This window comes from Alosa sapidissima, chromosome 21 (genome assembly GCF_018492685.1).
Source record: "Alosa sapidissima isolate fAloSap1 chromosome 21, fAloSap1.pri, whole genome shotgun sequence".
NCBI classification, from domain to species: Eukaryota; Metazoa; Chordata; class Actinopteri; order Clupeiformes; family Clupeidae; genus Alosa; species Alosa sapidissima.
In genome coordinates this window covers 18,361,319-18,373,894 of record NC_055977.1, presented here as the reverse complement: position 1 = coordinate 18,373,894, position 12,576 = coordinate 18,361,319, and the positions used below count along the sequence as shown (strand labels likewise).

The window sequence follows — 12,576 nt, the reverse complement described above, 5'->3', positions numbered from 1 at the left end:
CACAGAGCTCATCAATAAACATGAGAGCAGAGACTGCGCCTGGCGCGGTGTCTCTTTCCCATGATGCATCTCTGTGGGGGAAGGTAATGGTCTGAGCGTCTAGACAGAGATGAGGCAGAGGAAGGAGAGAGAGAGAGAGAGAGAGAGAGAGAGAGAGAGAGAGAGACGGAGAAAGGGAGGGAGGGAGGGAGAGAGAGACGAAGAGTGCTGGCGATAGTTACAGAGAGCAGCTGGCGCAGGAGCATAACATCACACAGATGCACACATTAGACAACACACACACACACAGTTGAAAACACAAATACACACATATGTATACATATTACACATTGCGTATGCACACATGTATAACACACATACACATAGAAAGAAACCATACCCAAAGCATATGCAAAGGGGCATTTTCCACATAACATATGGACATGTACACAGACACACACACACACACACACACACACACACACGAGAACATATTATACACACAGCACATATAAACACAGACATAACACATGCTCCCCTTCCTCACTCTAACACAAAAATACACGAGCACAGATGCTTACACATTAAGCATAGGTTAAAATAAATAAATAAAAAACTCGCCCACATTGGCACTAACACTGGCAAATGTTTCTGCACATGCATATATGGATGGATGTGCACATTTGCAGTTAACTGGACCATGGGAGAAATGTGCAGTAGGCACCAAGAACGGACTTCCTCTTGGTCATCATCTAACTGCCTCAGTTAAATCTTATTATGTAAAGCTAAGGGCTAAACCCAGAGATGCACACATGCATACAAATAGGAGGACTGTTACCAGATGAAAATGTTTATGACTTTGTCTTACCGGCTGCATTGCCTCTTCCCGGCGTCGGGCCTGACTCTGTCGTGTGAAGAAGGCCCAGGCTGAGAGCCTGTAGTGGTTCAGCAAGCAGATGATCACAACTACCATCACGGTCATCACCACAATTATGATTATTATCTGAAACTCCAGTTCAGCTGCAACACAAAGAGAGAAGAGCCAGAGAGATCATAAATATGTATCCACGACTCACATGTAAACAGATGTCAGTGTTAAATCATGGATGAAATATATACATCAGTGGCAGACAGTGAGTGGATGTGCAGTAATACACCACTGGCCACCAGAGGGCATCAGAGAAAGAGAGAGAGAGAGAGAGAGAGAGAGAGAGAGAGAGAGAGAGAGAGAGAGAGAGAGAGAGAGAGAGGGAGAGAGAGAGAAGTCGTGGCCTAGTCCTGTCTCAGTTGCAAAATGACGTAATTGGCTAATCCACAAGAATGTGATAACATGTTGTTCCAAATATCTGTTGTCCCAAACATTTTCCGGGAGGGGGGTTTAGCAACAGCATAGGGTTGGCTGTGGATGCAGCACACAGCGCAGTGCAGCGAGTGAGTAAAGCGAAGGGAAAACCTAAGGTGAACTCGCACTCAGGGGAGAGAAAGCCAGAAAACTTTGGCTCGCATTTTCGTAACACATCAGTAACCCTCCCTCCTCTCTCGTCTGCCGACTCGGTCGCTCTCCGAAAGAAAAAGGTACACGCAGTCCCGTCTCGCCCCGCACCAAACAACACAACGACCAAAACAACACCGAAACAGATACACTGATAAACAACAAGAGTGCCACAAATCTTCAGAGACCATTCCTCCTCTTCCTCAGCCCCCTCTGTAGTCCTTCCTCCTTTTCCTCTAAGCATTTCTCATCCGTGTCGACACCCCAAGCTGAAGCTCAGGGCTTTTGCCATGACATGAAGAGAGTGTGATGTTATCTGTCCATCCATCGCTCGCACGGTCTTTCACTTTGTGTGTGTGTGTGTGTGTGTGTGTGTGTGTGTGTGTGTGTGTGTGTGTGTGTGTGTGTGTGTGTTTTGCAATGTTCTCGGATGGCAATAAAAAGCTTTTTGTTCGTCTGCACCGCCAGCCGGTGGCCCATGCCAGCAGGGCAGACACGGTTGGCCTCGGCCCTCTGACTGAACTCAGGAACCCGCGCACCACACGACACCACGCCATCCCAGACCCGACCATCCCAACCCCCCCACTCCACAAACCAGATGGGCTGGGCACACTCAAAGAGGGCTTGTTCACCAGTGTGCCCCCACCCTCCCCACCACCACCACCACCATCACCGACTCGCTCACTTGGCACACCAAACACGCAAGAGAGGTATGCATTGTGGTACACACCAATACGCACACACATGCACACAGACACACATGGGCTGACTATATGCTCACACATGCTCTCACAAACACATAGAGAAACGCATACACACACGTACAATCATCAAATGCATACTCATATACACACACATGCACGTAAACACACACATGAAGAATCACAGATGTGAGCGCACATAAACGTATGCACACACACACACACACTCACAGGGGTTATGCTAGGCCTGCAGTTTGCTGGTTGTGAGAGGAGCCTTTGTGCTGGTGAGGGCATGGAGAGGACAGAGCGTCTGAGACATGGAGCTCGAAAGTTCGTTCTCTCTCTCTCTCCCTGCCGCGCACACACACACACTCACACACACACACACACACTCGGTTCTCTGTGTGAGCTGAGAGGGCAGACATGACACCATTTCCCTCTCACCTTTCACACACATCCACACACACGCTCACCACCACACCTTTGCGGCTCTCCAACGGCCCCTAAACCCCAGATGGAGGGAGGAGATGGCTGGAAGTCTGCCCAAACTGAGAGGGGGGTTGGGGGGAAGCACAGCTCGGAGAGTGGGCCTCAGCTCAGGCTCCACTCAACACGGACAAAAAAAGGTAGTAAAACTCAAAGCCTTCTAAAGGCCTGCTTTTGTTTGGTAGTAAATGCCGCGTTGCATGTTGAAATGGTCCCCCCCCCCCCTTCCTCACAGGCAGCTTTGCCGCAGCTTTCGACGTCAAGAAGTGAAACAATAGGCTATTTCTGGTGTAATAATGCTTTTTGTTTTCTGAGGGAACAGTGAAAATGAATTTTCTTTCATTTTATCACACCATTTTGCAGAATTCGTGCAATTTCACAGGAATTCATAGGAGGGGGAAAAAAACTGAAATGTCTACCAGCCAGACACACAACATACATTTGACTGGCTTTGACTGTGGCAGCCAGAAATACTGAGCACGTCAGAGCCGCCCCATATTCTCTCATTTAATGGTGTAGTGCAGCAGCAGTGTGGCCTCTCCAAGGCTTCCCCCTCCCACAACGCTGCTGCAGGATCAAAACCAGACCAGCTACAGATCTGAATTCCCTCTGTATTTCAGACAGGAAAGAGTAGGCCAGGAGTTAGAGGAACTTTTTCAACATCTTTACAGACCATTTTGTGAATTATGGGAGCTTAAACCAAAATCTTGTCATGAGCCAAATTATGCATTCTAGGCTAGTAGCTTTTACATAGAGTGATATGACCATTCCTAATCATTCACAAATCCATTTCCAAACCACTTTCATTGCATATGGAATATTACATACTATTCACAATATTAGATTTTTTACAAATCGTTGCAGGGAATGGTAGCTTTTAGTCAAAGTGAAGTGCACAGTGGACAACCAAGCATGCTTCTGCTCCCTGGACTGGATCTTTCCGTAATGGCTGCCCTCTCTCTCTCCCTCCCTACCTCCCTCCCTCTTTAGCTGTGTGCCCATAGCCAGGCTGCGAGGGGGCCGGCTTGTGTGTGGCAGAGTTAGGTAAGCGGGCACTAGCGTCGGAGCCGGGAGAGTCTGGGGTGGGCACTGGCGTGCTGCCACGGGCTCCCTTGGCGCGAGGGCTTGCGAGACAAGGCCCCATCTGTTGCGAGGTTGGAGGGGAGGACCAGAGAGCAGACCCATCCCAGGAGTTAACCCAGCGCTGAGAGATAATGCCGGCCCAATCTGCAGCCCTTAACCAGATTAGGCCTTGGAGCCAATCCAAGAGCCATGCGGCTGCTGCAGAGAGACAGAGGGAGGGAGGGAGAATGAAAAAAAAAATGGAGGGCAGAAACGAGCAGACGAAAAGCGCGAGAGAAAAAAAGGAGAGAGAGAGAGAGAGAGAGAGAGGGAGGGATGGAGAACATGTGGTGGCTGACACACCTCAACCATAGAGACCACAATGGACTAATCCCATAGTCCAACGAGAGGGGGAACACTAGACTCCTCCCTCCCTCCCCTGCTCTCTCTCCTTCTCTCCCTCTCTCTCCACCACTAAACTGTTACAGCATGTCCTGACCCAGAGTAGGCCAACCAGCAGAGAGAGACACACACAGTGGAAGAAAGAGAGGAAAAGACAGACAGACACACACACACACACACTGAGAGAGAGAGAGAGAGAGAGAGAGAGAGAGAGAGAGAGAGAGAGAGAGAGAGAGAGAGAGAGAGAGAGAGAGAGAAGAGAGGCAGACTGAGAGACTGAGCACTAGGAGCAATTTGCACTTTAATCTAAGGCTCACACTCCACTCCTTCTGAATGGCTTGTATTCAGGAGAGATGGAGAAAAAGAAAGAAAGAGGTGAAAAAAAAAAAATCTCTCGTCTCATACAGATAATGTGGTATTATCACCATTACCCAACAGAAAACACACTCACACACATTACTTTCCCTAAACTATCCTGAGCTTATTCTGCTAGCCGCCCTTGTTGCTACCTGATAATATCGGCGTCTGTGACGGGAGCTAGTTAACCCATCTCCTCCCATCCCACCCCACCTCCAGCTTAATGTGTTTTGACTAGCCTCTCAAACAGTAATGGCAAAAATAATAATAATACAGGCTAAAGGCATACACACCAAAGAAAAGCCCTCTTTTGTGTGAACCAACTAGACAAAACAAACAACACATGCACAAACACATGTCTGTTCACACACACAGAAACAAAAAAAATGAAAGTGTAACAAACAGACCGCTGAGGTAACCTTAATGCCTCTCCCAACTCTTACACAAATGAAAACGGGTCTAGGCTGGGCTGGATTCTCAGGGGTGGTGTGGTTGTGTGTGAGTTAGTGTGTGTGTGTTAGTGTGTGTGTGTGTGTGTCTGTGTCTGTGTGTGCGTGCCGGCAAGGCTAATTCTGGCTCATGCTGCCTGAGTGAGCGATCAGACAGGTCAATCCTCTTACAGTTGCGTACGGCGGCCATTGCATTGTTAACCATCAACAGACACAGTGACACCTGTCACAATAAAGCCCTAACTGGCACCCCCGCCACCCCTCACCCCACCCCTGTTTGGACCCAAACAGGGAACAGGGCCCACGAGTTCATGGACAACTTTCACCCTCTATTCAGGGCTGTGCACTGGGTAAAGAAGGCCCAGCTTTGTCGGGTGAGAGTTGGAATGAGACAGTTGGAGAGTGTGGTGACAGTTGGAGCTTGTGGCTTTGGGAAATGCAGAGCAGCAAATATGGAACCTTTTTTTTTTTTTAGACTAAACTTGTCTCCCTCCCTTCCTCTCCACCTTCCTTTCGCGTTTCCCCACTCTCTTTTGTTTCAGTGCATGCAGGAGGCGAGGAGACGACCGAGCCTGGGCTCCAGATCTATATTTCATGAAGCCATTTCCTGTTTCCTCTCTCTCTCTCTCTCTCTTCTTCTCGCACTCTTCCTCCCTCTCTCTCTGCAGTTTCATAACAGAAGGAAAACAGCTGTGCTCTCACGATCCAAGGGGGATGAAAGGCATAGAGAGGGAGAGAGAGAGGGAGAGAGTGAGAAAGGGAGGGAGACAGAAGGAGAAAGAGTGAGTGAGACAGAAAAGAATAGCAGAAAACAGGCAGCAGAATGGAGATGGCTGAGTCTTCCATGCCATCTGCGTGCGGCTTGCCTGAAAACACTTCCTCTGAACAGTCTGTCACATGGCAGATACGTACAAGGACCACGTTCCCTTTCTTCTTTCCAACACTTCCCCCCGAAATACAACATAACAAGACACACACACACGCAACACAGTTTATTCTCTAACACTATTACAATTAGAATTTAAGACTTGCACATATGTGTGCTGCATTTCAGCCATTTCAATATGCTAACTCCTATAGCAACAAACTTGATGTACTGATATAGGGTGTTATTAGTTAGTATCAGCGTACTTGCGGTCATTCATAAGCTCATGGAATTTATAATGCTACACAGATGTTATTAGATTTTGTATTTTTCTCTTTTCCATGGCTGTGGGGTTTTCCGGAACCAATCCGACCCTCAACCCTCAAGTCCAGTGACCCTGCTGCGGGGCTGACTTGGTCTCCATGACAACTGCATCGGCACGGCTTGGCAGAGACGGGTGGGTGGGCTGGCACGAGCGTGGTGCGGACACATCAACCACCATACATCAGTACACACACTCTCTCTCTCCCTCTCACACACACACACACACACACACACACACATACACACAGCTCAGAAACAGACAGGAAGGACTCCATAGACAGGTCTGTGGAATGAATGCCTAAAGCAAACTGCTGTATGCAGCACTGACAGCTCCACAGAGGAGAGACTAAAATGTACTCCAAGGCCATAAAGCCAAATATTGATTTGATCTTCTATCTTCGTGATTCACACCCATGTTTTGACATGCTTGCTTTACACACCAGTGCAAAAGAAGAAACACTGCATTGGCAGAGACTTTGTGAGGGTATAGACTTTTCACAAAAAAACACTCCCTGCTAACATGAGAATGACACAACTTGGCTACAAGACACAACCAGACAGGCTTTAGCCAAAGCTAGGTGAGCTTCATCTCCCGTAATCTGTCTGGTGAAATATTTACCTGGATCTAATTGGCCAACCGTCTGGCATCATTGTAGCAATGAATATTTCATCAATAACCTGAAATATTTAGCAGTTATTGAACTGTGTCTGCAGATGTGCTGCATTAATGTACCTACTGCTTTCACTGGTCAGCTGGTACACATTTAAAAAAACTCTAGGAGGGCATTTCCAGAAGAAATATACTGGAGCAAGAGATAACTTTCCTTGCATTAGTCCTAGGATTGATAGAAAAGATTGTCTACATTGCATTCAAAATTTCTACGGTTGATCATCATTGATAACTAGCTGCATGTTTGCCTGAACTGGATGCCCTGAATTTAGGATGAACTGCAGGAATTTAAGAAGAGTGCGTTTACACTTTTGTGTGCCAAGTTTACATAACTCACAAAAAGATGCGCTGATTATGGAGTGGGATACAACGGGGGACGCGTAGTGTAAAAACAGGTCACAGAATTTCAGTGGGATACATTGGAAGGAATATATTGTAGATTCTGACCTAAAATTGCAGTAGCTACCACCCCCGTACGTTCAGAAAACGCAAAACAATACCACCTACACACAAGGAGAAAAAAAGAAAAAAATGCTATACCGCCCAATACGAATGAATCTCTGTGGGCTGTGCATTTTGGCTGATGGATTTGAAAAGGAATACACAGGGAAGACAGTAATTCTTTCTGTCTACAGCGACAGTGGTGGCACAATTCAGCACGAAGAGACGACAGACGCATAGACAAGACATAATCCCATTAGCCACTGGCACGGAGACTGACACCGGATGGCAAAAAAAGAAGAGAGGCATTGTGGGATACCTTTGAGAGAGAAGAGGTGCCTCATCTTCCTCCCCCCTCTTCCGTCTCCCCTGGCATTATCAGAGTCAGAGTAGCCTGTGGTGGGCATAGGCACAATCGAGATGCCCACATACGCGCAACGTAGCAAGCAAACGAACAAACGAATGAGACATCAGCTAGGTTTTGCGCCCAAAAAAGCCATGCCAGACGAGGGGGAGACCCACCTCTCCTCGCCGACAAAACGCTTCCCGTTCTGGAACATTCTGCTCCCCTGCAACGTGGTATGAGTCACTTACGAGTGGAGGGGGGACTGGAGGAGTTTGGGAGAGGGAGGAAGGAGGGATGGATGGATGGAGGGAGGGACTGAGGGAGGGATGGTGTGGGACTGTGCTTTCCCTTCCTCCCCTTCAGTTTCTCATTCTGCTTTTTTTGTGAAGGGCGCCTGCTTGTGACGTCCTCCCATGTGTCAGACAGTTTTCCATTTGCATGCTATGGGTGTGAGTGAGAACAAATGTGCGAGAAAGAATGGGGGTGTGAGAAAGAGAAACGGAGGAATGGAGTGATGCAGGGGAGGTGAAAGAGAGAGAGAGAGAGAGAGAGAGAGAAAGAGAGTAGCTGGAGTTTCCAACAGTCTGAACTGCCATCAGGAGATTGCTACAGGGAACCGACATGATGAAAGAATGACCAGACACCCACTTAAAATAAACGCTTCCACTCACTCTTTGCCCAAACATAACCCCGCAGCTCTGGCTACTAGCTAAGAGGCCTCGGATACCAGTGCCGCTTTGCATGCGTCAGTGTGCCGGGTATTTTGGCTGTCCATGCAACCAGAGAAGCTCTGGAACGCAAGCCCAGAGGTGGCTCGGGGAGCATTTAATTATGTCTGCCACTGAGCGATTCATCAGCATCGCACCGATGTCACCTAAGCAGGTCCCCACTACCACACCACCACCCCAACCCCCATCTCCCCAACTGGTCTCTAATCGCAGATAAAGCGCTCGCATTAAAAGAACTGCCCCATACGGGCACCAGACACGTCTAGACTTCCACCATGCCATAACACCCACTTTTCTTTAATTATTTAACCTCCCGGTAAGACTGAGCAGGATAAGCCTGCAGGAGCCCAGACACCACCTGCTGCAGAACCCCCATCTCTCTCTCTCTCTCTCTCTCTGCTGCCAGCTCACCTTACCCCAACCACCTTGCCATGACTACTAACCCCATCCCCCATTCTTCCTCCTCAGCATCAAACTCACCCACCCACCCACCCACCCCAGCCTCCACACGCTCTCCCCCTGGCTGATTGACTCATAGGCCAATGAAACAGAATCCAACGCTGTATTTTTTTTTTACTACAAAACTAAGGGGAGGAAAAAAAAAGCTAGAGTGGTTTTGGTACATCATGTTCTCTCTGTAAGTCTGAGAGGCAGACTGGGGAAGCATCTCTCTCTCTCTCGCTCTCTCTCTCTCTCTCTCTCTCGCTCTCTCGTGCGCGCTTACTGCGGCTGCTCTAGACTGCTACTGCTGCTGTTGCTGCGAAGCCGCCAGTCAAAACCACTGCCCCATGCTGCGCCTAATATCCTCTGCCGGCTATGTACCGCAATCGGGGAAAGAGTGACCTGTGTGTCTGCTTTCTATCTCTCCTCTCTCGCTCCTTCACACGCACAAGTTCAAACACTTCTTCGTGCAGCCAGAGTGGAAGTGAGAGCTTTCATCTTAAAGTTAATGTTATTCTGCCACTGTAGCATCCTTCCCTGGTGGTCTCTATCCGCAGGGAAGCCCTGACAACCGTCGCATGGGACCCCCTGTTGTGAAAAAACGAGGAACGCCGCACATACACACACATATACATACACATACACCCAGCTATCCCTAAAGGGAGGATGAATCGCCAGAGAAAGTGATCGGACTATTTGTGGCAAGCATTACTCGATGTAGAAGTTGCGATGCAATACAATACGATACGAACGGTCCAATTTAAGCGCGCCACCAGAGAGCTCCAGAGGATGCCCTAAATGCACGTGTAACCAAACCGTCCCATGGAGACTCTCCGAACAACTCGTAAATTCAGGGTGGCCGGGCTCCGTTGGAGTTCACCTACTGGTCAACTCTCAGCGCAAATCACCACCATGAGCAATACGAGTCATTCATAGTTTGCAAAGAGAGATAAAACATTTCAACAAAATAACTTTTCTACCGTTCCCACTCCCCTCTCCTTCAATGCTCCTTTTTGTTCCATTTCAGCACGGGCTCACCTTTAGCCTATCTAGTGTGTGTTGACTGAATGATTAAGTCACCAGTGACTCAGTGAACGATAAGAGATATGAGCGACAGAGTGTGTACACAGCTCTCAAACCATATGTGTGTCACCGGGCCACTGTAGATTCTACTGTACAATAGCACTTCAAATAATCGCCGCCCAAACATGCAGAACTATCAAACGGGATGTGAAAAACAGACTAGTCCAAACAACGAGAGCGCCGACCAGACGTTGCACCACAAACCAGCAATTTTCAGGTCTTAAATAGACAAAGATTGGGGGCCACATCTAAAAACAACACGTGCTTCGTTTCCAGCCAGACAAGTTCACTCGCCAAACCCAAAGGCATCCACAGGGCCTAGTAACCGCAAACACTCAAAGGCCTCCACAGAGTATTTCTCAACATGTAGCAAAGCACAAGACACAATAGTGGTTGTCTGACTGACTGTTGAGTCAGGGCCGGTCCCAGACAAACATGGCTCCTGGAAGTGAGTAAGGGTCCTTTTACTTCACAAGCAGATTGTTCACATTCCAAGTTTAGAAAAGGTTAAACCTTTTGTAAAATGACAAGGAAAGCTCCTTAAACAAGAAAGCTCCTTAAACATGAAGACATGAAAGTCACTTTGGATGGACATTGACTCAATAGCCGATCTACAGTTTCAGACAGTCTTAGGCCTCTTATCCAACTCCTATGTTGTCAGCAGTGAGATTTACAGTATGCTTGGTTAGGCTTGACAAATGTCCTAATGCTTTGTTGGCCTTTGGCAGGTGTGCAGTCTACTGAAGGAGTTGAATGTGGAGCTTAATTGTGCCATTGCCTGGCCCTCTAACTTTTGGGCTGTATAGGGTTTCTAGGGCCAATGGTAATACTGCAGACAAATTAGATACAAACTTCTGATACAGACTTTTTAGAGTTTACTGTTTAGCAATATTCATTATTCCTGATTTGATTTGGCAGAAGCCAGGACTACAGCAACTAAGACAGGTTTACTGTCAAGTGAATGATGCTCAGCTCCCTCTGTTCGGCTAAAGTAATACTTTCAACTGGCAGAAGTTACGAATCTGCCTGCACACAGCAGTTTTTCCTCAAAAACAACCCTGTCACGTCTCCTGTCTCGGAGCAATGGCCGGCTCTTTTCCTCGTCTGGGAAACCGACAAATCTTGTGGTCTTGGAGGAGTGGAGCGGTGTGCACTAGCCTACCTTACTTCATCATTGTGCTTTGTTTTTCCAATACCATTAGAGGTTAAAGCTTGGGGGCAGCCAAAACAAGAATAACAAATACAGGAAGGCGGTACAATAGCAGGGACACAGAGAGGGTCATTTTTCACTTTGTCTCAGCTCCTCGCCAGGCAGGCCCTGTAGTCTGTGCCGGTCGGTTCACAGACACTGCGGGCCAGGGAATAGAGAGGGAGGAATGGAAGGGGGGGGGGGGGACAGGGGACAGGGGGCAGGGGGTGGCTGGGTGGGTGATGTGGTCTGGTTTTTTGAGGGCCAGACATGGCTGGCCTGATCCCCCACACAATAGAGCAGCCATCCTCTGCGACCGACTGGGGGCAGCTGGTGAAAGGGGAGCTGGCCAGACGGTGTGTGGATGACGGGACACAATCAGATCCCTGACGGCTTTCCAAATGAGGGTCACGGCCTGCCGCAACCTCCCACCACTACGCTTAGCCCCATGGGAACAGTGGAGAAATCAATACCCAGAATATATAAGCCATACCACGTCCACCATTACACCATGGATCCCATTACTCCTAATTGCTTTATATACAATGGTAAGCCAAATCAAAATGTATAGTCCTGATGGCCACATACACTTTAATAACCAACACATGCATTGCAGAAAATCTTATTTAAAAGCAATAGAAGCTAGAAAATATGAGTCCATTTGGGTAACTGCTAGTTTAATATTGTTCCCAGGTCAAATAATTATGAATGATGGCTAGACTGAAATTTTCATCAGTATAATATCAGTATACAGTACAAAATTATACCACCATGAAACTAGCTATATCTATTTTATAAACTGCCTGAAGAATGAAATCATGCTATGCTTCTCGCGGCTTCCTTTATTTAATCTGGTAATGCAGAGCATATAGGTTCACATAAAAAACCCGTCTGCACAAAACAAGGACAATGACAAAGAGGGGTGCTAGAACAATTCCATGACCCCTGACCTCCCCAAGATAGGAGCCATGGGGGTGGGGTGAGTGTGCAGCTGATGTCTAGGCCAATGGCCATGATGGTCCATACATGCATGATCAGTGTGTCTGTGTGTGTTTGTGTGTGTGTATGTGCTGGGTGTATGGGTTAGCAAGTGACACAGAGATAAACACACACACACACACACAGACAATGTAAGTATGTGCGTGTCTGCGTACGTGTAGAGCGAGACGCATTGATAACATCACAGCTCTGTTGTGTCTACAGCCGGGACGCCAGGCTCCCTCTCCCACAGGACCGTCACACTGTCTTGCAGTGCCGAGACTAAGCCCGTAGTATGCGGGTTTCCCAGGAAAAATAAAATAAATCAGCACCCTAACTTTCCTCGCTCCCTGGTAACCCACCTTCATTTCTAACTACTGAAGCGAAGCCAGATGAAAAAGATAGACTCAATCTCTATCTTGTTGTCAAAGGCGTAGTCGCCGCAGAGACTGTGGTATCACAATATCGAAAAACATTCAGCTTGTTATGTCTGAAAGCAGAGCCTTTGGACTTTTCACATTGCGGCACTCATAGAAGAGGACAAGTGGCTGGAACATAGGAATGCAAAGGGGAGATAAAATCC

At 47.8% G+C, this 12,576-nt stretch overlaps 1 protein-coding gene across 3 annotated transcripts in view; it reads right to left on the bottom strand.

The window, feature by feature from the left end:
• The window catches only part of ldlrad4a (low density lipoprotein receptor class A domain containing 4a), a 64,476-nt gene that overhangs the window by 6,333 nt on the left and 45,567 nt on the right, over positions 1-12,576 (bottom strand). For all 3 annotated transcript variants that reach the window (XM_042076104.1, XM_042076105.1, XM_042076103.1), the window contains one exon: positions 848-999. In XM_042076104.1, coding sequence (XP_041932038.1) covers positions 848-999 — 152 coding nt within the window. The remainder of the gene's footprint in view (positions 1-847; positions 1,000-12,576) is intronic.